At 42.1% G+C, this 28,000-nt stretch overlaps 2 protein-coding genes across 9 annotated transcripts in view; one reads left to right on the plus strand and one right to left on the minus strand.

Moving 5' to 3' along the window:
• The first annotated feature begins 221 nt into the window (after positions 1–221).
• MFN1 (mitofusin 1) lies at positions 222–23,012 on the plus strand. Of its 5 annotated transcripts, none has more exons than XR_005563714.1 (18): positions 222–311; positions 739–863; positions 1,676–1,811; positions 3,123–3,285; positions 3,928–4,052; positions 5,489–5,597; positions 8,194–8,301; positions 8,965–9,118; positions 9,238–9,305; positions 13,789–13,910; positions 15,364–15,490; positions 15,754–15,858; positions 16,799–16,901; positions 17,864–18,093; positions 18,601–18,756; positions 19,269–19,465; positions 19,986–20,171; positions 20,666–20,739. XR_005563714.1 is itself a non-coding variant. In XM_039381853.1 (18 exons), the coding sequence occupies exons 2-18, from the start codon at positions 749–751 to the stop codon at positions 21,582–21,584; spliced, it is 2,223 nt and encodes a 740-aa protein (XP_039237787.1). In that variant the 5' UTR covers positions 223–311; positions 739–748; the 3' UTR covers positions 21,585–23,012. The 5 variants fall into 5 exon arrangements, 4 of the variants coding, with proteins under 4 accessions (XP_039237787.1, XP_027608010.1, XP_039237788.1 ...); XM_039381853.1 differs by lacking the exon at positions 19,986–20,171 and adding an exon at positions 21,515–23,012 and having other exon boundaries at positions 223–311; positions 20,666–20,800; XM_027752209.2 differs by lacking the exon at positions 19,986–20,171 and adding an exon at positions 21,515–23,012 and having other exon boundaries at positions 236–311; positions 742–863; positions 20,666–20,800.
• Positions 23,013–23,160: 148 nt separating this feature from the next.
• The window catches only part of GNB4 (G protein subunit beta 4), a 62,999-nt gene continuing 58,159 nt past the window's right edge, over positions 23,161–28,000 (minus strand). For 3 of the 4 annotated variants that reach the window (XM_027709802.2, XM_027709795.2, XM_039381855.1), the window contains exon 10: positions 23,161–27,999. In XM_027709802.2, the coding sequence (XP_027565603.1) occupies positions 27,893–27,999 (107 nt within the window). In that variant the 3' untranslated portion in view covers positions 23,161–27,892. The remainder of the gene's footprint in view (position 28,000) is intronic. The other variant, XR_005563715.1, reaches the window with a different exon arrangement.

The following is a 28,000-nucleotide window of genomic DNA, read 5'->3' on the forward strand; positions in this document are numbered from 1 at the left end:
AGCTGTCTGTGATCAAACCGTGGTGCTGTGGACTCGATCCCTGGGTGATTATCCCGGTGTTTCCCGGGCTCTGCCCGGCTCCATTTCGCGACCCGCCCGCGCTCAAGATGGCGGCGGCGGCGCCCTCAGCCCGCAGTAAAGATGGCGGCGCCTCAGGCGGGTTAGGAGTGGGTCAGAGGAGGCGGAGGAGGAGGAGGAAAGGGAAGTAACGTGACGTCACGTCCGCCCGTCCCGGCGGCGGAGACGGGCACCGCCGGGGCCGTGAGGGAGCGGGGAGAGCCGGGGTTCTGTGTGGTACCGGGGCCAGCGGGGTCCGTAAGGGAGCGGGGAGAGCTGGGGCTCCGTGAGGGGCCGGGGGCAGCGGGGTCCGTGATGGACCGGGATCGTCGGGCTCCGTGAGGGACCGGGGCCCATCCTCGGTGCCCGGGGCACAGCGCTGACCTGTGGGCGGTGCGGAGGCTGGAGCCGCGTTTGATGAGGGAAAAGTCTCGTGTTTCCAGGACGGATCGCGCCAGATCGGTGCGAACTTTGGCCAGCCGCTCTCGGCGCGTGTGTTGAGGGCAGGAGATAGGCATAAACAGCGCAAACTGAGCGTCCTGCCCTTCGTTGGTGTTCAGGGCTTTGATTTGGGGGTTTTGGCTCTTTTTTTGGTTTTGTGGGTTTTTTTAATGGCTGTGTGTGACTTTTCATTAGCTGAGGGTGTCGAGTGTTTTGGTCACTTTTGCGCACCTTCCCTTGCAGCAGCAGCATGGCAGAAGGCTCCGTCTCCCCGCTGAAGCACTTCGTGCTGGCCAAAAAGACCATCACTGCCATCTTCGACCAGCTGCTGGACTATGTCACTGAGGGGGCAGCGTTTGTGGAGGGTGAGCTTTCTCCTTAAACTTTGCTTGGAGTATGTTTTACAGCAGCACAGTGTGCATTATGTTACCTGTTACTGTGCTGTTAGTATAAACACACGCCTACAAAAGTAGTCACGTTTTTCATTTGACACTTTTTTTTCTTTTTCGATGTGGGCTGGCAGGAATGCCTGGTATGGTTACATAGGTGAAAAGCTGATTAAGTCGCTGGCAGCGTGGCCTCCTTTCCGTGAGGGTGAAAGCTTAACCACCCGTAGTCCTGTTGTGTTTTCTTTTGCATAGAAGGAAGGACAAACATGTTCTCCCATTATTCAGTAGGAAGGTAGGTCAACATGATGTCATGCCAGGAGCCACTGGTCACACCCTCAGAGGTGTTAGCAGTGTGGAGAGGTGTGTGTGGCCACGTGGAGTTGGTTCCTCATCACTCTAGGGAGTTTTGTGGGGAAAAGACAGCCCAGCTTAGCTGGTGTATCCATGAGGGGTCCTGGCTTTCCTTTCTGAAGGAAGCAGGTGTCCCGAAGAGCAGGGCAAGTGAGGACAGCAGGCTGTGTTCACAGGGTTACTGAATCAGCAGTTAGATTAGTGATTGACATGAAGTGATTTATGTCATGACTTCACAAGTGCTTGTGGTGGAGCTATCAAATTACAGGGGCTGATATCACTTTCTGTAGTGAGGTTTTGCTTGTTTTGTTTTATCACCGTAATTAAAATTCACAGTGATCTTTGCTGGCATGTGAAGTACTGATTACCTGTGCCCTGTACTGCAGAGCATGTACTCTGTATGTGATTGCTTTTATGTTTTTCTTTTCTGTGTGTAGCCACGTACAGGAACCCAGAGCTTGAGCATGTAGCAACAGAAGATGAACTAGCAAAAATACAAGCGTATAAAAACAAGTTGGCAGTCATTGGGGAGGTGCTTTCACGGAGACACATGAAAGTGGCATTTTTTGGCAGGTAATGAACGAAATTACCAGAACTTAATTTGATTTTTTTTCCTTTCTCTTGTAGAGCTTAGTGTTTGTATTTCTAATTGAAATGCACTGGAATTAGTGCTTCACTGTAAAATTATTGTATGAAATGTAGTACATAAAACCATAATTACCTAATTGATGCTGAATATTTCTTTGATGCCTTCTTGTTTCCTGACTCTATATTATTTACCTATGTCTTGTTACCTATGTCTTGTTACCTATGTCTTGTTACCTATGTCTTGTTACATATGTCTTGTTATTTCTTTGATAAACTTTGAAAAATAATTATCCTGTCTAGATCCATTATTTGACTTGGTAAGGCCTGAGTTTGTTGTCATCTTCTCCAGGATGGCTTTTTTTTTTTAAGTGGTGGTTTTGTTTGTTTAATATTTTTTTTCTGGGCTATATCTGTTGGTAAGTTTTGTTTGTGTTTGTTCACGAGTGCTGAGGAACTGAACTATGAGCTGTTCATGTTTCTGTATATAAGCAGCTGAAGAGAAATAGAGACAGTCGCCTTGTTGGTTGTATCATCAGTCTGATAGATCTGTGTGATGATTTGAAGGAATAACAGCAACAATGAGGTCTCTTAGTCCCCTTTCCTTCAGGGAGATTGATTTTTCTGTGCTTATATTTAAGCGTGTGGTTGCATATATTTATGGAGTATAAATCTTCATGGTTTAGTTCTAAAAATTCCATAATTGTATTGGAAATAATGCATACAACGGTGGTCTTGCCTTCATTTTGCTAAAAATAGTTATTTAAAGAAAAACTTAAAAGTCCTGGAATAAAGACATTTGTTATATCTCAGCCTTGCTATTTCACAAAGTTAAAAGTTGAATACATTTACAGGCTGTGGTGTGTAATGAAAGTTGCTTTTGCAAAGGGCAGAAGTTCAGAGCAGGAAAAAGAGAGTTTACCTCTCCCTCTGATGTTTCGAATAAATTTGAGTCTCGTAAAGTGAGCATTGAACTTTTTCTAGAAGAAGGAGCTCAAAAATGAATTACGGTCTGTGTAACTTCATGCTGTTGTGTAATAGTTAAACCTCAGATATATATGGGTGAGGGGTAGAGGGTTAATGTGAAGTAGAACTTTGCTGAGTACTTCAAGTTGTTGCAGAATTTGGAGTTGGGGTCCAGTTCCTTTAAGTCCACACTCCCCACTCTTTCCTGGCCAGCTGTGCTGTGCTGGCCTGGAGCTCTGCACCCATAACAGCTTGTGCTGTTCAGTTCAGGACAAAGGTGTGTTTAATGTTACTGTGCTCTGCTCAAAGGGCTTTTATTTTCTATCCCTCTAGAACAAGCAGTGGGAAAAGTTCAGTCATTAATGCAATGCTGTGGGATAAGGTACTTCCTAGTGGGATTGGCCATACAACAAACTGCTTCCTCAGCGTGGAAGGGACTGATGGAGATAAGGCTTATCTTATGACAGAAGGATCAGATGAAAAGAAGAGTGTCAAGGTACGTTTCTTGAATGATTTCACACTGCTTTTCGTAGGATTTTTTCCTCAAAGGGTCTGTCTTTTAGCAACCATTTCAAGTCTAACAAAAGTATAAGGCTAACTTGTTCTGCATTTTAAAGTTCTTAATTAGGAGGGAAGAAGAAACAAATGGCAATTTTTCTTGGCTATTTCAGAGGAACAACTAAATGTATGTCTTATGGTAGGAGAGCATATGTTGAGTGATTTATTTTTATAGGACTAAGAGTAAGTTCTGTTACTTGTTAAGGATTTGGAATGTGCCCCTCATTTGGACTTATGGTGTTTATCTTACTGAACTGCTCGCATTGGTATGTTAAACCTCTGAGGTAGATTCACCATGATGCTCAGTGTCACACACTCCAGCCCTGGAGAGAATACACTACTTTGTGTCTCCACAGAAAACCCTGTCTGAGTTTCAAGGCACAACTTGTTCTTTAGACGCTGGGGACTTGAAGAGCTTAAAAAAAAAAAAAACTCAACTATTCACCAGAACAAAGTATGAACTCTGTTACCCTTTTGCAGAGAGATCCTGTCCAGCTTTGCTTGAGAGCCGAATTAGACTGGTGTACAGACTTGTTCGTGGTGCATATTCGTATTTGTCTTCTCTTTATGCTCTTTCTAGACTGTCAATCAGCTTGCTCATGCACTTCACATGGACAAGGATTTGAAAGCTGGCTGTCTCGTCCACGTCTTTTGGCCCAAGTCAAAGTGTGCCCTGCTGAGAGATGATTTGGTTTTAGTGGACAGGTATGTTTTCCGTTTTAGTAAATGATTTCTTAAAGAAATCAGCCATTAGAATGTTTAGAAAAGAGACTAGTTTAGGTTCAAAATTAATGAAAGGCTTTTTTTTGTTTGAAAGTACAGAGTTTGTTCATTTGAATATACTGATGCCTGCCATCACCTCCCTGATTTTGGCCTTGTAGCAGTTGGAACAGTCAAGTGTCTTGTGACTGAGCTGAATAAGGGACTAGCTTTTGGCTGAGGATACTTTATCTTTAAAACAAACAGTATGGAAGCACGAACAGGGTTGTTGCAGCAACAGCCTTTTGCCCATTTCCTCTCTTTAGACGCTTCAAACTGATTATGTGAAGTATAAAGCAGTCTGGACTTCATTTTTAAAAGCTTCTGATAAGTGTCTACATACCAGAGTAGTGGGTGACCTCAAAACGTGGTTGTGAGTGTCAGCTGTGTGTGCCCTGTGTTGGGCTGGCATTTCCTACAGCTGGTGTGTTGAAAGAATTCTGAAAGCTGTTGCTTTGTCTATGTCAAATGAACTTATTTCTGGCCACTGAGGTATAACCTGGTAATAGATTTTCAGACTTTTAGGTAATTTATACCTAATTTGTAAATCAATATAGATTGAATTTGAGAATAATTCACTCAGTTGTGAGTGAAATTTTAAGTATGATTTCTTCATATCTAACAGAATAACACCCAGGGTGTATTCTAATAAGTTGCAGTGCTTTTGGTTCTGTCTCTAATCTTGTGCCTTTGAAATCACTGTTTTCTTGAGTGCATGATTTGATCTGCATGGTCTCGGTTGCTGAAGGTAAAATGTAAAGGGAGAGGAAAAGAGCCTGGATTCTGATAAAACAGATACATGGAAGGAGCAAATAATCTCTTTACTGTTAAATTGAGGAAATTTGAACCAGCAACAATTTAGGTTTGCAAACGTGACTTATTGCTCATATTTCACTTTAGTGCTGTCAGTTTAAATAAAATATATAGTTTTAGCTTCTTATTAAATCTCCATACAGCTTGCATATCATATCATTTTAAAGTAAGACTTTATTATTGAAAAAAATATTTTATGTACCACTGTCTCTTCTGATTAAAATCTAAACCTCAGGATACAGGGAGGGGAACAATTCTGTGAGGCTCTCTGGGTTTCTGATGGACTGCCTGTCACTTTCCTTGCCAATTATGCTTATTAATACTTATTAATTAGAAATTACATTTGTAATGAGTAGATGGTCTAATGAGCAAGTGACTGATAAATGCTAGAGGGTAATTGGCTTTTGCTGTGTTCACCTTAAGCTTGATGTAGGCAGCAGCCTCAAGGTATAAAGCTTTGTATCTTCTTACAGGGCCCTTAGGCAATCCCACTCTATTTTTATCAGTTTATAAAAATCAAGTACTCCTTTGCTGTGTAAATAAGAATTTGTGGGTTTTGTTCTCAACAGCCCTGGCACAGATGTCACTACAGAACTGGACAGCTGGATTGACAAGTTCTGCTTGGATGCTGATGTGTTTGTCTTGGTTGCCAACTCTGAATCAACTCTCATGAACACGGTATGATGTGCGATGATTTTACACTTCTTCATTTAAATATTCAGCAGTTGCATCACCGAAATAGCTGAGACCTTTACTGGAGGTGAATCACTGCACTTGGATCTTCTGAATAGGATTTGGGGGTAGGAGGCAAGAAACCATGTATATCCCTCACTAGGGAAAGGAGAACCAAGCTTCTTACCAGCTTTCCTTGCTGTGCCTTGAGGATCATAATTATCCTTTAAATTTAAATTGCTTTTTGCATAAATAGATGTTGTAGTGCTTGTCTTGCTTTACAGTTTGTCATATTTGTCACGTGAAGACAATTGTATTATCAAAGACATTTTAGAGTATTTCATATCCAGAAGTTCAGTAAAATGCACAAAGTAGGTGAAGGAAGTTAAATTTCTGTCTTGTTCCTCATATGTTCCTGTCTCAGGAGAGGGCGAATTCCCTTGATTTTTAATACAATAGAGAGTGGAATGTACAAAGACAGTATTTCTTTGCATTCTAGCAAATGAGAATAGTTTGGTAGAAATCTGAGAACATAAAAGGAGTTCAAAAACATGACATTCCTATCTCCTGAGTTGAATCCACAAAACCTCAAATACAAGAGATGTAATTTAGAAGAGGGAAAAAGGAAAATTCCGGCAGCATCCGTGGCAAAGAGAGAATTTGATGTAACGATGGCTTTACATTCCCCATTATCTCAGAAGTGACACTTTGGCTTTTAATATGGACAAAACCTAGAAGTTGTTCACATTATGTGCATATCATAGTTGTTGGGGTTTTTTAATTAAAGGAAGACGGGGAAAAAAATGTTTCAGTGAACATCTGGTTGCTGTCTAGAAATCTGGAAATAATAGGGACCTGTGTGCCAGATTTCATTTTGGTGTAGTGAAATAACAGAGAAAAGCCCAAATTTGATCTCTTTCTTTCATTGTTCAGAAAAATGAACCACTGAAAACAATCTGAGATAATAAATATGCAGCAAAGATGAATAGCCTGTATGTCTACTGGAAGATTCTGTTAATTTTGTTTTTATCTGCTCCTAAACACCCAGACACACAAGTGCTCCTCTGCTTTTTAATGTGATTTTTGGCCAATCTTTGTTCTTGTTGGGTGTGGCCGAAAGCTGCTGAATAGAAACAGGTTAGTCTGGCAATTAAAGTCATGCTGAAGTTTTTGGTTGCCTTGCCTATAAATCCTCCCTTGATGCTGAGCGCCTTCTAATTAGCATCTGGAAATCACCAGTGTCCAGGATGTCTGTCGGAGGGAAAGGAAGTAGATTTTAGTCGTGATTGAGGTTTGGGCTCAGTAAACAGCTCTCTTGCTCTTTCCTCTTTTTTGTTTTTTCGACCTGGTAGACACAAATGAAGTTGCTTTTAACAATTAGGTAACTATGTAAAAGCGTTTGTATTTTTCTTTGCATTGTGGCAGATGGTAATTTCTTCATCTACACAGGTTTATGCTGCAGGTAAAGCGTGTGACAGCTATGTTCTTATCCTCCGTAGGCTTTATTTTTGCCTCCTGCCATAACAGGTTTGAGAATACTTGGCATTATTCTGCCATATTATCACAGATGTGTTTTGCAAAAACATGATTGTTCTAATATTCCCCCCTAAATTCTCCTCACACAAAGTTCTCATTTCTGCAGCAGTGATCTTGTTTGCACATGATTACTCCTGGCTGATGGAGGCTAATGGATCTCCAGTGCTGTGTCCAGGATATGTGGTGGTGTCCTGCTGCCTGAAAAAGCTTATGGCAGCACAGAGACCTCTTGTGTTTCAGCTGTGCTCAGTGGGGATTCACTCCATCATGAATTACTCATTATGGCTATGAAAACAGCAATGATGGGTGGTAGGTACAGGCAAGGGACCTAAATACACCTTATTTTTTAAATTAAGACATTCATCAATGACTTTTTTCCTGTGACTCAAGACTTACATTCTCATGTAGGAAATGTAACTTCTCTGTAGTTCTAACTGATGTTGCCTATGTGAAGAATACAGTTAGAGAATTTTTTTTTTCTGTATATATATATCAGATTTGACAGGGTGATCAGGAACATGTTGGTAGTTCAAATAAGAGAGACTTCAGAGTTTTAGCTAGGCATCTTACTTAAAAACTGAACAGATCTTGTTTGCTCTTTCTCCCTTCCTCTCTTTCCCAACAATGCTTTGAGTGTCACACAAGTGCAAAAAGTTTTAATAGGGGGCTTGAAGTATCAAAGGAGATGAAGTTTGAGATGGTAAGAGTGAAAGAAGGAAGGAAAAAACCAACTGTGAATGATATGAGGGACTTACAGAAAAATAGATCTTATTTTCTAACGTTTTCTAAACTATTTGTTCTGGAAGTTTTTTTGGTTTGTATTTGTACCCATTTTTAGTGAAGCTTGCAAGGTCTTTGACTTTCAACATTGGCATTGGTTTTAAGGCATTTGATGACTTGAACTGTCTAAGCCTATTTTGTGTTGGATATCTGTGGGGGTTAATGTTGATGAATTCTTTTTGATAAACTTTTAAAAAGCTGAATTAACTTCAGAGTCTGTTACAGAAGAATGTGTGACTCTGGTTTGGATGTCTGGGCAGTTTTCTGTTTGTGTTTTAATTCTTAGGAGAAGCATTTTTTCCATAAAGTGAATGAACGACTTTCGAAACCAAACATCTTCATCTTGAATAATAGATGGGATGCCTCTGCATCAGAACCAGAGTACATGGAAGATGTGAGTGAATTGGTGACTCTTATTTGGGTTTACAGTTAATTAAGACATATTAATATGGAAACACTAGCTTTGTCTTATTAATAAAAGGATAAGTTACATGGTCAGAAAATGGAAATAACTTATTCCTTGTTCCATGCAAAAAGCGACCTGCAATTCAAGTGGCAATATATGCAGACAGCTAATACAATGGCAAACTTCTTTAGAACCTTATTCCTCCACAGTTAAGCTTGGTTTTTAATCTTCTTTGTATTACCTTCTATTTCTGTAGTGGTAATGCAGCCTGAGGGTACAGTTCATACATCTGTACCTGTGTAGAGTAGCTGGTGAAGTGCAGCATTAGGTGTGAACAGTTCAGAGTGCTCTTCAGATCTCCCAACAGCAGCCAGCTCATCTCAGATAAGTCAGAGAGACTTATCTCTCTGCATGTGGGGAATGAAGTGTTTACCCCAGTAACGGGCTGAGATCTCTGACAAATACAATTGTAGAAGGAAATATTGTTGCACCCAGCTCTGTTTAAATGAGTAAAGGCAGCTGCTGCCTCGGTAGGATTGGCAGCATCTGCTGTCTGAGGGGTGGTCCAGCATCTGTTCTTGACTCTGTTCTGATTTGTTGACAGCTCCATTTTTGCCATTTTTCCTCATGAGCTTTTTACCTTTTCCTCAGGTGCGAAGGCAGCACATGGAGCGCTGTCTGACTTTCCTGGTCGACGAGCTCAAAGTTATTGATCCTGTAGAAGCAAGGAATCGCATCTTTTTTGTTTCAGCAAAAGAAGTTCTGAGTGCCAGGAGACAGAAGGCCCAAGGAATGCCAGAGGGTGGTGTGTAGGAACTGCTTTTCCTCAAATACAGAAAAATACCATAAAACCTGATAAACGAAAGTATTTAAACACCGCTGTGAGGTCTTGCTGTCTCCCTTATGGTCCATTATGTTTTGCAGGTGGAGCACTTGCTGAAGGATTTCAAACAAGATTCCAGGAATTTCAACATTTTGAGCAGATATTTGAGGTATTTGTGATGGGCTTTTTAGACTGCCTGGGTTTTATTGCAGAGGTACCTTTTGCTTATGCTTAGCTTAATTTTACTGAGCATTACCCATGTTAGCAAAGGAGTGTAAGGTATTTAAACCATCCGCAGCTTTGCCTTTTCTGTGTGTTCTGTTCATCTCTTCTCACCTTGAGCAGCAGGTGGTTGTTGGAAAGGAGTATTGTTCAGTGAGGGAAGGGACCAAAGCTCTTAGCTCTTGTTTGAGATCTCAATACCAGTATGGTCTTTATAAAAGGAGATGATGCCCTTGAAAAGGTGTGTACCACTTACAACCATGTGCTGGTGAATGTTTCTGGTAAGAAATTCAATTTCACCAACATAAATCTAAATATTTACTTGCACTTTTAAAGCCAGAGTTTTGAATCTATCACCATTATGTACCTCTTAGCTCTGTTACTCTGAGCATTAACACTGGTTTTGCATCCTTTGTGCTGTACAGAATCCACACTTCCACCTCAGTCTAGCCATATTCATGGTTGGAGTTTACAGTTTCTGCAGAAGTAGGACTGGCTGGACAGTTGAGTGAGTCCTTTATGATAGGATCCATTTGACTTGCTGAATTTAATAACTAATTAATTAAAGCCATTCTTGGAGATCTTAAGGAGGCATCTTGGGCCTCAATGGTTTTGTGTATGAGCGTATTTAAAAAAATCAAACTGTCTCTGAAAAGTATTTCTTCTTGCATTAAAACAAACGCATCTGACCTTAGCAAAACTGAGTTATGTAGTGATGTGTGTGTATCAAAAAGGTTTTAAAATAATAGCTTGGTTCGGTCTTGCATAAGCAAGAAAATGTCAGACTAAAGTTTAAATTTAGTCCTTATCCATGCTCTTATGAGAGATGACTTGAATTGTTGGATTCAGAGTACTGGCAGGGCCTGAATCCAGGAGGCATGCCATTTCTTGCTTGTGTCATCAGCTGTAGTCAAACATGCATTTTTTTTTGTAATTTTTGTCCTTAGAATTACAGTAGGAAACTTTGAGCCAGTAGGAAAAAAGTGGAAATTTGGCTTCTAAATCAGTTATTGTTCATTATTGTGTTTTGCCATGTGCTGTACCCATAGCTTTTTTGACAAAATCTCTTATAATTACAGTTAAGCACTTAACACTTGGAATATTTCAATGTTAAGATGAATGATTACTTTTTAAATGATGTGGTGCTGTGAGTGCCCAGCACGTGTAAATCAGATGTCACAGGTTGGCCACCACAATGAGAATCATCCATCACAAGGTCATAACCATGACAAGTTTCTGTGTCAGAGGCTGGGACAGGGAACAATTATGTGACAGCACTGTATAGCCTTAAAACAACCTTATTTCTTGTTTCACATTCTGTGTTTCATTTGCTGCACGCCTGCCTCCAACCATGAGAGTAAATTCTGTAATGTTTTTCGCTGCTTAGTCGTGTTACATCCTGAAATCACAATGAATGGCTTTAAATAGGAGTGTGATCCCACCATTTGAAGAGAATGACAGCTGTGCTATATTAAGATTGCCAAAGCAATTTAAATTTTCAGTGTCTGCTGTTGCAACCTCTTTCACATTCAGGTTTTGTGGGCAGTTTCTTGAGTTATAGTGGCATTTTATATGCTTTTAAAGCAAGGCTGATACTTAATGGTTCACCAGGTCTGAAGTCTTCAAACCTAGTACTCAAATTACTGTCACTGGAGCTGATAAAGTAGCTGACAGCAGCATGCTGTTGTCATCAGTTATGTTTGCCAGCTCTAGGCTATGTATTAATGAAGAATATCATGCTCCAGGTAAAACTTTTTGTGTTCAGTCTGGGAACAAATTCTGATACCTTGCTTTGTGCACTGCCAGACCAAATTCAGCCCTGAGTACAACCTGAGCACTTCTGCCTAAAGCAGTTTGCATTTACTCTGTTTCCTGACAGAGGAGCTGCAAGTCTCAAGACTCTTGGATTACACTCCAGTGTGTGAAAAGGAAGGGATGAGAGCACAGATGCTTCTGTCTGTCCTTGTCAGACACTGAACCCTCCCCTTCCTCAGTCTGTCTGTCCTGCCTTTAGCTCCTGGTCCCTGTCCAGGTGCCCTGCTCAGACTTCCCAAACACCTCTGACACCCTTTTGTCCAGCTCCCATCTCTGAGCAATCTCATCACCTCGTGTATAAACTCGTCCACGTGTGCTGTGTTCCCCCCGGGCTGTATCTGCTAGATTTGCTCCTCCTGGATTCTCTCACCCTGCTTCTGTCTTCACTAAAATTGGACAGCTTCTTCCTCTTTTCCATGTGGGCTGAGAAGAGGAACTGTTACTTCTCCAGTACTTCCACATTCCTGATTTTAGTGTCGGTTGATGGGAAAGCCTGTTCATTCCAGGACTGATAGGAGCTCAGTATAGCTAGAATCTTAAAAAAACCCCAAAATCTAGAAGCAGGCCACCAGTGCCAGTTTGTTATGATATGAGAAGAATATTGGACTATTTTTGAAAGGTTTGTAACTACTTTTATGCAGACTTGCGTGTGAGGGCAAAAATCCTTCCAAAAATAGGTGAGACATGGTGTTTTGCAAAGCAGAGGGTGTTTAAAGTTGCTAAAAGAAAAATTGGTGCAGGCATTACTAAAAACACTTGTAAGCAGTGGGGAAATGAAGATTTTAGAGACTCATATAGTAGCTGCTTTAAAAAGTAATGCTACTTTGTATGTCAGCTGTATTGCAGCAGAGGAAAAGAGGCAGTCTTAAAGGGTTGAATTCTTGGATCAGTTCTGAATTTTTGTATTGTGGAATAACGGAAAGAAAGGGTATCTTCTGAAATTTTACAGTGAGATACATGGAAACACCTTATCAAACAGCACAGAAGTGCCTCCACACTGCTAGTCCTTAGTGGATATCCTACATAAAACCAACCTCCCCGTGCCTGGGGTTGTGGTGTTTCCCAAGTTTCTTAAAAAAACTGGTGTCAGAAGTGGTGTGGGGAGCAGTGGAGGAGGGAGGCAGGGTGGAACAGTGCTCCTGGCTGTAAATGGGAGTGAATGGCAGAGCCTGAGTGAGCCTCCCCACCCCTGCTCAGGGGTGGAATAATCTGTGCACCTAATGACTGTCCTGCTTACTGGAAGTGGGCTGGAAGGTAACTGGATGTGGTTACATTGTTGAAACACACCTTTTATCTTTGTTTCAGTAAATACTTATTTACAGACTAACAGCAAAACTGCTGCTGTCCCCCTCTTATCTTTCCCCGTTGTTTAATTAACCTTTGTGTTTTTCCTAGTGCTCTTACTTGGATTTTCTGATTGTGTTGTGAGTGACTGTCATCCTTTTATCTACCACGTACTAACGTTGGGAAGACTCTTTGCTCTGTGCCCAGTCTAGCTCTTACAATGTGCTGATATTTATGAAACTCTGGCCTTTCATTGCTGATTTCTAGATCTGCTTCGTCGAGGAACAGGGGATATTTTACCCATTTTGTTTATTTTGGTTTGATTTATTATTTTTAGATAGCTGAAATCTGTTACTACAGAATATGCTAAGGTCACAAACAAGTCTTTTAAAACCAGCCAAAATCTGTTTGTGCTATGAAAAGTGCATCCACAGATTGGGAAGGGTTTAAAAATCCCATAGATCTGGATTAAGCAAACTGGCTGCTTGCCTTGTTCCCCTCAAACATGGAAGGTGTGGCTACTTTGGGGTGCCTCAGTGCAGGTTGAATTCTGACATTTAATTGGCTCCATAACTCAGGATGTGCAGTTGCTTGAAAAAAAGTCAAATTCTGAATTAATGGCTTATTGCAACTGATTTGCTTTTGCCCAAATTGAACATTTGTATATCTCTTCAGTCGCTGTTCTGTATTTCTGAATCACTGTTCAGTATTCAAGATTGATTAATTCTGTCTTTAGAGCTTTCTTTACTCATTCATTTAACACTTCAGTAATCTTCAGATAAGCTAATATTTTAAGGGCTACTTAACAATTTTTTTTTATCCTGTGAGAAAACCCTTGTTTCTTATCCCTGCTCATATATTTTGTTCCTGGATGGTCAGTATTGACCTGAGCATGTCAAATTTCATTGACAGAACTGCTTCTTGAAACTGAGAACATGTATTGCAATGAAGAAAACTCAAGCCAGGCTGTATTGCCAGTGTTCATGTTTGACATTTGTAATTCTGAAGAGATAGTTTGGAAAATTTTCGAAAGAGATAGATTTATCTTAAGTATTCATCAGTTTTCTTCTTTCTTTACATTATTGATTTATTTTAAAAGATTGAAAACCTCTGCACATTACTGTGAATGAACACGAAGGCAGATTTGCTGCTATAGACTCATTTGAGATTTTAGTTCTGTTGTTGTTTAATTTGTCTATACTTTCTCCCTTTTTATTTCCCATTGGTTTAAGTTCTTGGTAAAATTGGCAGCATGTGCTTTCTGACAGTGAAATTCCTGAGTGTGTTGGCATGGAATTGCAGTAATGTGTTGTGGCTTGGGCCCCTCGCAGGAGTGTATCTCGCAGTCAGCCGTGAAAACCAAGTTTGAACAGCACACTATCAGAGCTAAACAGATAATAGATACTGTGAAAAACATTATGGACACCATAAACGTGGCAGCAGCAGAGAAAAGGTAGGTGGGCTGGAGGGCTGGTTGGCTTTGGTTTGTCCAGATCGTCTGAGGAGCCATTTCTGTGCTGGTGATTTTCTTGGGCCATTTGTGGACTTTAAAATTCACTTTTCCTGCTTGGTAAGAAACAGAAAACTTTTCTGGTGTATCAGTGTGTCAGTCTTACCACTGTTGACTTGCTCAGTCTTGTCCTTGGTCTCTGACTTCCGTACAGGGATCTTGTTATTACTTTGTTGTTCTTTGTTACTGACTTGCAATCGCTGGGTTTTCAAATCTTTTTTTCAGAAATATTTGAAATTTTAAGTTTTTCTAGCTGCATGCAGCATTTCAGAGGTGACATTTTGGCCTGTTTAACCTAAGTTTCCTGTTAACAGTAACACTGAGAAAATAAATGGGAGGATGTGGACATTAATTTGCAAGTGATAATAATACTGTCAGGGATGATACAAGCCCAAGCTAACAGAGTCTTTGCCTCTGGCCCTTTCCAGATTGTATCCTTAAATATCTGTATTCTCTCTTTGTTCTTGTAATCCTGTAGTGCTAATGATAGCAGCTTGTCTGCTCTGTTTGATAGTTTCATGTATCCTTTGAGGTTTGCATAGTCTGGGATTTTTCCTCACTTTTGTTGCTACCCTTTGTCTGTTATACACAGTGAACTTGCTGTGACGTTTAATCCTTCCCATACATCTCCTTTCTGCCTGTCAATAGTGTGTCTTTATGTTTCAGCAGACTCCACTGTGCTGTCAAACACTCATCCTCCTGAATATGTCAGCTTTTACAAACTGTTTACGTACTGACTTGTCTCACATTGTCAGATCCCATGAAAACATGCTGTGAAATGTTTGAAAATTCTCTGATATTCTACTGCTTTCTGTCAATTGACTTACCAAAATGTCTGTGGTGACCCCTCTTAGTCTGAATTGCTGTTTATTGTTTCTGCTGGCCCTCAAGATGGAACTACTCTAGGTTTTCAGGAATTTTTGCTTAAATGATAGGTCAGGGAATTCTGAAGAGAGTTGTTAGTGCTGAGGTTTCTGCCACATCCCCCTTGCTTTGCATCAGACTGATGTCACCATTAAGGAGTAGTTGAGTGCTGCTGGTGAGCAGCAGTTTGATCAGATTTACCCTCTTTTTTTTTTTTAAATCAGGATAGACTTAAGTTAAAGAGCTCTGGTTCCCCACACCTTTTTTAGTTGCAATCATGTACAGTGATAACAGTTTGACTCAAAATGCTGGTTTTGTAAATATATCAAAATGCAGTGACTTGAGTTAGGTTTGGTCAGTGCAGCCACGTTGCAGCCCCTCGGGGCAGTGCCTCTGCCTTGGTCAGCCACGGTTCCTTGTGGATTCCTCTGGATTCCTTGTGGCTGCTCAGTAACCATCAGCTGGGTATGGGCTTGTTTCATTCCTGGGAGAATACCTGCTAGTGATGGTGGTTTCCTTTCTGCTGCATTAGAGTCCATTCCATGGAAGAGCGAGAGGATCAGAAGGACAGACTGGACTTCGTTCGAAACCAGCTGAACATTCTGACGGAAGATACGAAGGAAAAAATCAAACGTGTTACTGAGGAGGTCGAAAATAAAGTAAGTAATGGCAGTGTGAACAACCTCCCACATCCAAGTGATGCCTCTTCTGTCAGGCAGCTCCTTTAGGAGCCCACCCATCGTACGAAGGATGTTTGAAATGTCCAGTATGTTCCTTTTGCAATATAAAAAAAGAAAACCAGGCCTCAAAATACCTGTCAGGTAATTGAATCATTTCTTGTGACAGTTCATGCAGTAGTCTGTTTTCACTCTGACTAGAAAAGGTAGGAGAAATATTTAAAGTATTTTCTGTGTTCTTCCAGGTCTCCTCTGCCATGACTGATGAGATTTGCCGACTTTCAGTTTTAGTTGATGAATTTTATTCAGATTTTCACCCTTCTCCTCAAGTGCTGAAGCTCTATAAGACAGTAAGTTTTCTTGCGTGATTTGAAGTCAAGCTCTTTGTCTTTCCCTTAATTTCTACTTCTGTATTTTCATAATGTATGTAGCATTTTATGTGACACTTTAGGCATTGCAAGATTTTTGCTTTCTGACATATGCATATCTCTACCTCAAATTGGAAAAGGTTAAAAATATTTTCTGCTTTGTGTTTGGAAAGAAATTAATTTTTGTTTCAACCATCCTTTTAGTAGAGTGGCTCCTAATTTGTAGTCTTCACTTCCAGTAAATAAAGACCTACCATAAATAATTTTCACCATACCTAAAATCAAATAGATCCAAAAATAAAATGAGCTTGCAAATACCCAATGCTTTTAATAAAAACTGGGACTTTTTTTAAAGTTCTGTAAATTCCTCCTCAAACTTAGTGTTTTTAAGACCTGTACACCCTCGGTAGCCTCTTATGCTCAGACTTTGCTGCTGAGGAATGACTGCCATAGCTCCCACCTCTTCCAGCCTGGTTGGATCACTTGGGAACACTGCGTTTTCGGGACAATCTGTGCTGTCCCAGCTCAACAGAGTGTCCTGAGCAGGCCCCCACAGGAGTTGGTGGGAGCAGTTTGTCTCTGCAGAGCAGTGAAATTGGCCCCCATCAAATGACACAGTAAAGGCTTTGTAGGGCAGTAGGTGGTTCAGTGGCTTTCCAGTGTCACAGGTTATTGGAAGTACAGACTTTTCCATGTGCCCCTTTAATGATTGCAGTCACAGGGAAGTGTTCCCTGTGTCGTTTCAGTTAGGTTTCGGTGTGCAGTCGGAAAGCGTGGTATTTCCATGGTAACCTGCTTTTCTTCCCACTGTAAGGAACAGTGCTTAGTCTGTAACATGTCAGTGCTCTGTACAGTGTGACTGAATATAAATTAAATGAGTTAAATGCAAATTGGTGAGCATGTGTTCTCTATAAAACTTCAGGAACTGAACAAACATATAGAAGACGGTTTGGGGAAGAACCTGGCTGACCGCTGCTCCAGTGAAGTCAATCAGTCAATGCACCAGTCTCAGCAGGAGATGATTGGTAAGAGGAGGGAGGAGAACTGTTAACACTTCTCACTTAAAGGAAGACAATCTAAGAAAACTCGGTGTTAAATCATGATCAGAAAGAAAATTATTTTAACATTGATGCTATAAATGATAAAGGAAAAGCCAGCATAGATCAGGACTGAGTGTTCAGCTCAGTGCCCTGACTCTGATACTGCCCAGTAACAGATGCTGGGGGAGAAGAACAATGAACCAGGGTAAATATAGCAATCCCTCCCCATTTTAGGGACTTCTGAGCCGAGATACTGCATCTGGATTAATGGCTTAAGCAAGTAGCAATGGACCTGTCCTCTGGCAACTTGTCTAATCCTTTTACAAACCCATTTAAACTTTTGGCTTCCACAACAGACGTATGAAATACACTAATTATTAGGAAATGTTTCAGCAGTATAATCCTCTCCCTAGGTCTCTCCAGATCCTGAATGCAAAGCAGATAATTTCACAAAGGACTTGTGCACTCCCTTTTCTTTCCTTTTTCTTTATAAGTAGTAACTTTATTGCACATCCTTCTCTACTGATCTGTTCCTGGTAATAAAGATTCAGAGCAAGATCATGAAATTACGTGAACCCTTCTGTCCTCTTAATGCAATAATGTTGCCTTTTCTGTATGGCACCACAGAACTGCTGGATAAATCAATTCTTTCTTAGTCTGTCCTTATCTTTTGACCACTGATAGAGGTCTTTCAGTTAATTTGCCCTTTTTTCCAGCAGTGCTTTCTTGATGAGTTGATTTTCATTACTGTTTTCTTACATCAGAGCAATAAATTGCCTGCTCTGTTGGGGTCATCCCTGCTGAAATGCCATCGATTTTACAAATAAATAAATAAATAATGAAGTGGTCAGTTCAGATTCTTGACAAAGCTCGTCAACAGTGCAAGGATACTGCTTGTGAATATGCTCTGCTTTTAATTAATCTTTACTATTTGTTTTTATTTCTAGAAAATCTGAAACCATTGTTGCCTTCTAGTGCTCAGAATCAGCTCCACTTGCTAATTCCATGCAGGAAGTTTGACCTTAGCTATGATCTAAACTGTCATAGCCTGTGTGCAGATTTTCAAGAGGATATCATGTTCCACTTTTCTTTGGGATGGACTTCACTTGTAAACCGTTTCTTAGGTCCTAAACAAGCTCAGAAAGTACTCTTGGGACTAGTAGATCCAAACCTACAAGTGAGTGCTTCGGAGCTTGGGCTGCCATTGTGTGCCTTGTTTTACCTTGATGAGAATATATTGATTTTTACTCTTTGCCTGTGCTGTTTACATGCTTGCTGCTGCCTTCCCCTAGGCCCTTTGTGTGAAATATTTTTGGCGAGGGTTGTTTTTATTGGATTATATTCAGGGTTAGAATGGAACTAAAAACCTCTCCTGAACTTTCTGCAGCTGTAACACGAGTTTGTTTTTCTTTGGATTAAACCCTTTAGATAGCCTGTTCCCTTCATACCTTTTGGATCCTTAGCTCAGAGCCAGCCCTACATAGAAACCCTTATTTTAACCCCATGTCCGTTGGGCAAGGACATGTGAAAGCCTCCACTGCTCCTCAGGAGTCCGGTTCAGGTTTCTGTGCTGAAGGGTTTTCTTTCAGTAGATCAAACCCTGAATGTATGAAAATAAAACAAAAACCCATCTGTGTAGTTCCTTGATGCTTTTTACTCAGGCTGCCCTGTTCCCATCTTCTAGATCCCTCGTCCTTTAGCCACCACCCCGTCTGCCGCCAGCCTTCCCGCTGTAACTCCAGAGAATGTGCCCCAGGATGACTTTATGGTTCCTTTGGTACTGAGTTTAGCCTCGCTGACCTCTCGGACCTCCATGAGCATCATCATTGTTGGCGGAGTGGCAAGTAGCACTGGCAGCATTCCCTGTGCTGGAAGGGATGGCAGAGGCCAAGCTGGCCTGTCTGGTTGGGGTGCAGCACAGAGCCTGTCACGGACTTGACACTGGGCCAGATGAGCACATGCAGTGCCCTGGGTACCCACAGTCAGTCTGTAGTGAGAGAATCAGTTTAGTTACTCTGAGGAGAGCTGGGCATGTTCTCTATGCCATAGGTCTGTGTTCAGTGTCTGAATTAAATGGTGATTTAACTGATTCAGTTTGGATTTAGTGGGAGCTTTGCTTCCTCCTTCATGAAAGAGCAGCAAGGCTTCTGTAACCTGCACATTCTCCATGCCAGTGAGGCCAGCTCATGGGAATGTAGCTGTATTGCTCTGCAGTAATATTATGGAAACAATATATTTTCTTAAACTAATCCGGTGAAAGGGGCCACAGAGATGATTTTTTTAAAAATAGATGGAATTAGATTTAATTCTCTGGGGCAGTTTATTTAAGCTGAAGAAGATTTTCCTTTTCAGATTTGGAAAACTGTAGGCTGGAAACTGATCTCGTTCTCCCTGAGCATGTACGGGCTGTTGTACCTGTACGAGAGGCTGACCTGGACCACGCGGGCGAAGGAGAGAGCCTTCAAGCAGCAGTTTGTGAACTACGCCACTGAGAAGCTGCAGATGATCGTCAGCCTCACCAGCGCCAACTGCAGCCACCAGGTGCAGCAGTAAGTGTCACATGGGCTGTCCCCAAGCTGGGACAGGTGTCTGTCACCACGGGGCTGTGGGGACTGGGTGTGCATGGTGAGGGGAGGCACCTTTAGTGTCCCTTGGCATTTATTGTGAAGGAGTTGGAAGAGAGTTTAAAATTACCACCTGAAAAGGCCAATAGCTGCATCTCTGTGTGTGGCTGTGTGTGCTGCTCTGCAGATGGTGACTCTTTGTCCAGCATCTTACGGTGGAGACGTGGGAGTTTGCTCCAGTGGATTGTTCTGGCCTTGCAGTCCCTGTAGGGGTGAGCAGAGCTTCTGCCCCAGGGGTTGGGATGGGCAAGTTCTGAGTAGCCAGTGCTGATTCTTCTGCACTGCAGAAGAGGAACTTGACAGCCTTTCTGAACTGTTGGATTTTTCTTCTGTGTTCTCTTTCCCAAATCTTTCCCCACCTGTCTCTGCAAAGTAATGTCTAGCTGATTGTCTCCCTCAGACTCTTTCATTGAAACAATTTATTTTGATTAAATTATTATTTCAGAAAATTAGGCCTGCTGATGAGACCTAACCCCCAGGGTGCAGAACACCTCTCCTGTGTAGCTCAGGGAATACTTTACTAGTACAGAGTTCAGCTTCAGCAGAGGAAAGAGACTCATCCCCGTGTCCAGCAGCTGTGTGTCTCTGTGAGGACATGGAAGAGCTGGACTCAAACCAATGCTCCAGTGAGGTGAAGTAGAGAGGGGAGAGGATGTCTCCTCTCCTGGGGGACAGCCTGGGTGCTGGCCCAGGGTGGTAACTGGGTTTGTTTTCTGTTTGTGTAAGGAGGAGTCTTGGAAATGGGGTTGGGAGCATGTGGCTAAGGGGACAAGTAGGATGGGGTGCCTCAGGGGGCAGGTCTGGGGCACAGGGCTGCTCCAGCACCTCTGAGTCTAGCCAGAGCCCCATCTCAGGCTTGTACCTGTGGTTGCTCTATGCAAAATGGCCAGACATGATGTTGGTGTAGACTGAGGTGCATTTGGCATGTTTAAGGTTTCTTTTTCTAATTTAAAAAATGCACAGTTCTCCTGCTTTCTGCTATTCTGTAATCCCTTAAGAGCTGGAGGCTTCGATTTCTGTGTTCTGCACACTCCAATGGCACATGATTTTTGAGTTGTTTTCTTAATTTTTTTTTGGTATCATAGACTTCCCTAAATCATGATTACGAACTTGTTTTCCCTTTAGGGAAATGGCCACTACCTTTGCTCGGCTCTGTCAGCAGGTGGATATTACCCAGAAAAACCTGGAAGAAGAAATTGCTAGGCTTTCCAAAGAAATAGATCAATTGGAGAACATACAGAGCAACTCCAAGCAGCTGAGGTAAGTCTGGGTGTGACTGGCCACAAGCATCTCTTAGCCCTGCTGCCTTCACAGTGATCCGTGCCAGCTCTTCCTCTGGAGCTGAACTAGGCTGGCTTAGGTGCAGAAGGGTGTGCAGAGATTCCCTGAGCAGCTCTGGGTAAGTTAAATAAATATTTGCTGCTGTCTTGGTGAATGAGCAAAGCTCCAAAAATACTCTTTCTTTGATCATCTTTACCCTTGTCTCTCTTCAGTGTATGGGAGAGTGGCCTTTCTCCGGAATTTTAATCTCCTGTAGGTAGCTGAGGTTGGCACCTTCCCAAAGCGCCCTCCCCACAGTAGAGCAGGGGAGCAGCTGTGCTGTGTTGAGTCACTCGGTGCAATACTGGTGTTCTAGTGCCAGTAGTAGGTGTTTGCAGAGGAAAAACTTCCAGCAGTTGGTGCTTTAGGGATTTGGAAGCAGCCTCAGCTGTAGTTTCCTGTTCTTTTCCCCCACTGTAAGGCTGCTCTGGCTCTGGGCTGCTGCCTTGGGCATCCACCACCACTGTGGGGTGAATGTCTGGCATGCCCCACACACCCCTTTGAAAAACCTGCATTTAGGTTGTCTCAGTGCTGCGGGTCTCAGTAGAGGAATAGAAATGAAACTGAATTCCTCAGTAGAGGAATAGAAATAGAAATAGAAATGGTTTTGGGATGTTCCTGCACTGAAGCAAATCCCTTGCTTTTGTTTTGCAGAAATAAAGCCATTCACCTTGAGAACGAACTAGATCGCTTCACAAAACACTTCCTTCAAAAGAGTAAATAAAATGTCCTTGCGAACCTTCCCAGTGATCCTTTGTAGGGCAAAGTAGAAATTTTACAGGTGACACTTCTCCTCTGTGGAGCCACATGAAATGATTTATATTTTAAATGGCACTCTGATTACACTTATTGTAAAACTTGGACTGTGATGGTGAATCAGACTGAAGAGCTGTGCTACTCCAAGTGTTACGTTTGTTTTGCAGATTTTGGGTTAAAAATTATCTTTAAACACTAAATTTCTTTGGGCACTTGACAATAAAAACCCAAATCCTCACTGGTTTCCATTAGTATGTAGCAGTGGCAACTCTTACTTCCTGGCATCCAGGAGCTTATGCAGGGCTAGAGCTTATCACAGTCATCACTGTCTCCTTTCAGCTGCTTAGGAATAAGCCAGGGATGGAGGGTGCTGCTTTTCCACGTGGGTGTGATTTTGTTAAGTGAAGGGAAGTACAAACTCTGGAATGGGGAAAGGACTCCTGACTTGATTGGAAAGCAAGTGCCAGTGTGCTGGGCAGCAGTTCCTCTTCCTCAAAGGGCAGTGAAAGATGAGGGCAAACTGCATTAATGAAATGCAGTGGATAGAGGGGTATCTGGCCACCACACTTAGCCAGGAGGGCACTGGTTAAGTAAAAATGAACCTTTTCTTGCAGTTGTTAGAGCAGTGAAATGGCCCTTTGCCTGTGAGGGCTGGGCTGGAACCATGGTCAGGTGAGCTGCAGGTCACAGCCAGGCACAGGAGGGTTTGCTGAGATGGTCTGGACTGGATTGGTGGGGAAGCTCAGGGTGTCAGGATTGACCTAGAGCTCCTGCTGCTGGACTCAGGGAGTACAGGGGAGATGGGCTTTGACCATGCCCTGACCAGTCCCTTGGTTCTGCTCTAGGTGACACTCCAGGCAGGTGTGCTGAAGACCTTTTTCTTTGCTCACCTTCAGTAATGAAAAGCCTCTTTTTAAAAAAAGGAAAAGTTTCTGCTGTTGCCATCTGCAGTCATTTAACACCTACTTTTTTCTAACTAGACTTTTTAAAATTATTTTAAAAGAAAAACCCTTTTCAGAGTATTTATGTATTTTTATGGCATTTAGTTAACATGACTAAATGAAATACTCAGCTCCAAGGTGTTGCTGTTTTCCAATAACTAAGGGCTACCTTACCAGGAAATGGATGTAAGATGTAATGCCAGAGGAGTCACGGGAAGACAAAGAACAGTTCCACCACTGTGTTGGGGTGTTTGTTCCTGGGTTCTTGGGGGTTTGAGGGAAACTCTGAAATCCAGCTGTGAGTAACAGCCTGGCCGTGGTGTGGTGAGGGCACAGCTGTGTATCAATGCTCTGTTTCTGGAGCATTTTTATTGACATTGTATCAAGATAAAACTTTACATGCATGTGTTCTACAGTTGTTTATTAAAAAAAGTACTACCCCTGTGCTCTATTAAGTTCTTTGCAGCTCTGTCCAAGGTGAAGACCTGCACCTCACTCCCACAGGGAATGCAGATCCAGGGTAGGTCCCAACTGCTGAGGTTGCTCCATCTCCCATCCCATGTCCCAGGGGCTGCTCTACTACAACACTGACAGGTGATCCAGGATGGTTAAAAGCACTTGTTTATTGGTTACAATATCAACTCATGGCAACATCTTTCACTGAGCCACTGTACAAATACAAAGAAAAAGATCCATCCTGGAAAAAAAAAGCTATAAACAGTTGAGTTCATAGCAAGTGATTTTTTTGTCACAGGGAAGTCTTTTTACAACAGCACTGTTAAAGAACAAATGGCACAAGTCCCTGGTTTTTTTAATAGCTTAAATAAAAGCTTTAAGACTGTTTCTGAATACATACACAATCCAAAGGCAGTGCAGAATCACTTCATAATTGGTAACATTACCAAAGTTTTCCAAAGTAGTCAGCAACAAGTAAAAACAAAACAAAAAAAGCTGATGAGAGATCCTGGGAACTAAAGGCAAAGTAAAATCAAGCATGTTTAGAAGCATTTTACTTTGGACTCCTTTGGATGTAATATGTACTACAAGTGTTCAGATGCTTTTATTAAAAAAAAAAAAAAAAAGGAGAAAAACACAAAGAGAACACCATTGTGTAAGTAAAACAAAGGCTTGAAATATCTAAGACTATTCCACCGAAGTCCATATTAGTTAAAACCTAAACATACTGTGTGGTATAAGAATGTCAGGCACATGTAATCTGTTATCAGTTATATCAATTAGTAACACTGTTCACACATTTACCATAACAACACTGCATTAACATTCTGCATGTATTTTACATAACCAGCAATTGGATAAAAGGCTCTGGTGCCTCTGAAGTGTAGGAGGAGTGTGACCAGCATGCATGCCAGAGTACTGGATACACAGTGCACCATCAACCCATGCTAAGTACTTGTACAGGAAATGCTATCTCAAAACCAGCCATTCTGCTACACAACCATTGATACCAACTAGTCCGATTAGCCAATACTCTCACCAACATCTTAAAGCACAGCACTAAACCTAGTGGAGGTGACAGTGTCCTCAGAGAGGACAGACTACAACTCTTGGAATGTTTTCACAATGTTTTCATTCCACCTTAAAGTAATTAATGTGAACTTCATCGTGGGACAAGCGGTTACACAACTGAAGTAAAGAGTTAACTATTTCCAACCCATGCATTACATAAGGACACACTGGGACCTGCTGCTGCACCAGGTCAGCTTTACCAAGGCAAGGTCAGGCCCTGTCCATAGGCAGGGAAAAGCCTATTTATTCTCTGTTCCATTGCCACCGGTACAAATCTCATCAATATACTGAGCTGTTGGCTCTGCCAGGTGCTGCCCCTTCTCTGCAGTTGAGCACGGCAGAGGGTGGTGATGTTTGGAAGGAAAAGGTCTGGAGACAGATGGGAACAGGCCACATTACTGGAGTGCAGAGAGCACATCAGCACGACGCCGCAGCAGCTTTCTCCTCCAGCAAACAGACGCCTGAGTCTACACAGGAACAAGCCCAGGCTGGGCACTCGCCCCAAGGGAGAGCTCTCTATTGCAGAGTTCAGTCTTGTAGGAAAACGCTGACAAGCTCTACCTGAATAAAACAAATTGTTACACCGAGCACATGGTGCTGCTTCCCAAGCCATGACCGACTGGGCAAGAACAACCCAGCCACCATTGGCACAATGCTCCTGGCTACTCCATTTCTTAATGACACAACTTACTTGAAATTCAGCTAAGGATGGAGTTTGGCAACAAACTCTGAAAGCCAGTGAAGATGTGCCTGCTAGTGCTGCCAGACCTGCTGTGAGTGAGTTTGCTGTCATAGTGCAGTCAGGAATCACAGGAGCTGCACACTCGAGCCCGTGGTAACTGTGGGCACACACCAGTTTCTTTGAGATTCAAAACTGGGGTAAAACCTTTCAAGTAAAATCTACAAAGGGTCATTTTACTACCTTCCTTGTATTAGGAGAAGTTTGAGCTTTTACCATTGAAGCCACATCCATTTTATCAGGGGCATCGACCTTGAGAGGTCAGACAGCCATTTAACAGGAATGCCATTGCCTGTGTGAGTCACTACATGGCCTCACACAGCACCTGTGGTACTTAAATCTGTAGGCTTAAAAAAATAACCCATCTCCAGGGCAGGAACGAAACGGCAAACGTCACCTGGGCAGGATCTATCACGGGCTTTCTCCAAGTTCCCGAGACGCACCAGATGCTGTTTTCCCCGCTGTGCTCGGGCTTCTCCAGCGTCTCCTCGTGCGCCGACACAGGAGCCCCCTCGGACCTGGGGCACTTCAAACCCAGGGTGCCCAAGGAGCAGAGGCAGGCAGGGCTCTGTGATGCTTTTGGACACCTCAGCAAGTGGTTGGCATTCCTTAGTATTTATTTTAAAAGCAGCTGAATCCAACAGACAACAGCCATCCAACACTGACAGTGAAGTTATTTGCAGTAATAACCTTACAAGAGCCATTACCACGGTTACAGGATACCTGAACTGGTAAGAAAAGTTATATACAGCTGTAAAATTGGTTTTGGAGTTTCACAAGTAGAAACCAGTTTTAATACCAGAATGTAAAAATGGCACCTGTCTTGGCAAAGGTGTTGACTAGGAAATTGGTTCAAAACACACTTCTATGGAAAAAAAGTTTTTTAGAAAAAGAATATTTTCTTAAAATTCTTTAGTAACAAATTTCCAGAATGATTCACTCAAGGCAGCTGTGAGTTACAAAAAAAAAAAAAAAATAATTGAGTGTAGCACTAAAAAATAAACTGAGTCTGCAAGATCCCAAAGAGCTGCTCACTTAAGAGTTACAAGAATTCCACAACAGTTCTTTTAATGCAGAGAGATCGTAAAGCAAAACACTGAGGAACTCCTGTGAGACACAATACAGTGGGATTTTGGTCCTACACCACAAGGCTGCTGTTAGGAAATGTTCCTTCTCCAGCACAAGAGGTGCCTTTTCCTTATTTTAAAAGTGAATTTACTGTGATTGACTGGTACATTTATTGGCACCTTCACCACTATAGACATGGTAAGTTTACAGGCACAGTCTGGAAGTACTGAAATTTAAGATTAAAAATGTCAGAAACTTGACAAATAGTCATCTCAGCCAGAAATCCAGTTGGATATATTACAAAATTCTGGCCCTTATCTTGACTACCTGACCCAGAGACACCCAGGCTCCCCATCGGTTCTGAGGAGCAATAACTAATATCATCTTCCAACCTGGTGATTTAAAATTCATGTTATTTTCAAAGTAAGTCACTTAAGAGAAGCCAATAGACTTAATCCCCCTTTCAAAAAAAGCCACAGACGTTCAGATTCCCAAGGGAACATCCACTGTTCAGACAGGCTGCCAGGCACCAGAAAGTTAAGCAACCTCCCTGGGCAGTTTCATATGGGCATCAGTCACTTGATTTTCCTCTCTCTACGCTGAACTGTACCTGATCAGATTTATAAGCAACTGACATCCACATCAGAATCAAATGGGGAAAGGAGAGGAAAGGGCTATTTACAGTGTTGGAGCTGCAGAACAACTGGCATCCAGTAACCCCCTGGCACAGCCCTCAGTGACCACAGAAAGACCACTGTCAAGGTTATCGTAGGAAGTTCTCAGGGGTCACAGAGGAGCATTTCAGTTACACAATTCCTTTGATAATTCACTGCACAGAACTGACAACAAGCACTTTTGGCTGGGCTGTGCTTTGGCAACCCCCGAATTTGGAGGGGGATTACAGGCGATTAACTGCACAGTTAAATCCTCTTTAGGAATTTAAGCAAAGTCTTCCTGAATTTCTCAGCTGGTGTGGAACTGAGCAAGCTCTGCAGAGGCACTGCTCTGGGCTCCCAGCAGCAGCTGAATCACTGTCAGTGCAGATCAGCTGGAGCCTGAGATGGGCCAAACCCACCCCGTTCAGCCAGAGCCGAGCACTCGGCTACTGCACGACAGCAGCGACCACTTGGCTTCTGTACCCACGGACTGACTGCGTGGAATAACTGATGCAAAAAGCTGCAGGAAGGAGGCTAAAACTTCTAGAACTGGAAATATTTTATTTTCAAATTAATTTTGCTGTTGTTGCAAGCCTGCCTGGCATTAACTCCTTGGTGTTTGGAGGCCATGACTGCCAATGGATGAACCAGGAACCACTGGCTTGAAGGAAGAACCCCCCTGATTAAAAATAGGCAAGCAGGTCAAGAAGTGAGTGAATAAGGCGGTAGGTATTAACTGGGAGTCTCCAGGGCCTTTAAAAAAAAAAACCAAATGCCTTCCATTATAAAAAACACATACATACCATTGGCTTCACTTTATCTACAGTAAATTCACAAAAAACATTGAAAACAGCAATCTAGTTCACCCACTACAAAACTCAGAAGTGACATCTCAGGTTAAAAGCAAAGCTATAAATGTAGTTCCTTAAAAAATGCAAACGTATTTCTTTACATACAGACAAATGTTACATGATTGGCTGCTATAATGTGTATATTCTGTTATGTACAAAAAAAAAAAGTACAGGATTAGCAGACTGAGCACAAGCAAAAACCCTTCAAGGACAATCTAACCAAACCACCAAAAACAAAAAGACTGGCTCTTAGTTTGTCGGTCACCATGATTATGTGTGCTGGCCCCTTTTAAAAAGTCAGTGATTTCTTCCCCCCTCCCCTATTTCTTCACTTGATTTTTTTTTCTAGTTTACAGAAAGCCTTTTTGTGTAATAATCAGTGAATAGAAAAACTTCACCTGCAAATACAAGGTAGAAATGTTATTTCACAGCTATAGGCTGCAGCATTGATCTCTCCAGATCTCAAATGGAGAATGTACATGTTTGGCTCCCAGTTAATTCCAGATTCTGAGAAAACTGTCCCAAGACCCTGTAGCTACAGCCATGCCATCATCAGTGACACCTAAACAGCTGACACGGTTGTCATGGCCAGCCAGGACACC

Source organism: Pipra filicauda, unplaced genomic scaffold, assembly GCF_003945595.2.
Source record: "Pipra filicauda isolate LSUMZ 115617 unplaced genomic scaffold, ASM394559v2 scaffold242_size1167801_pilon, whole genome shotgun sequence".
NCBI lineage: Eukaryota > Metazoa > Chordata > Aves > Passeriformes > Pipridae > Pipra > Pipra filicauda.

What these genes read in the sequence shown, in the direction of transcription:
- MFN1 (XM_039381853.1), top strand. Translation starts at nt 749, where the DNA reads ATGGCAGAAGGCTCCGTCTCCCCGCTGAAGCACTTCGTGCTGGCCAAA. An exon ending in CTGAGGAGGTCGAAAATAAA is followed by an intron (nt 15,491 to 15,753) that starts GTAAGTAATGGC and finishes GTGTTCTTCCAG; the next exon opens with GTCTCCTCTGCCATGACTGA. An exon ending in TGCTGAAGCTCTATAAGACA is followed by an intron (nt 15,859 to 16,798) that starts GTAAGTTTTCTT and finishes ATAAAACTTCAG; the next exon opens with GAACTGAACAAACATATAGA.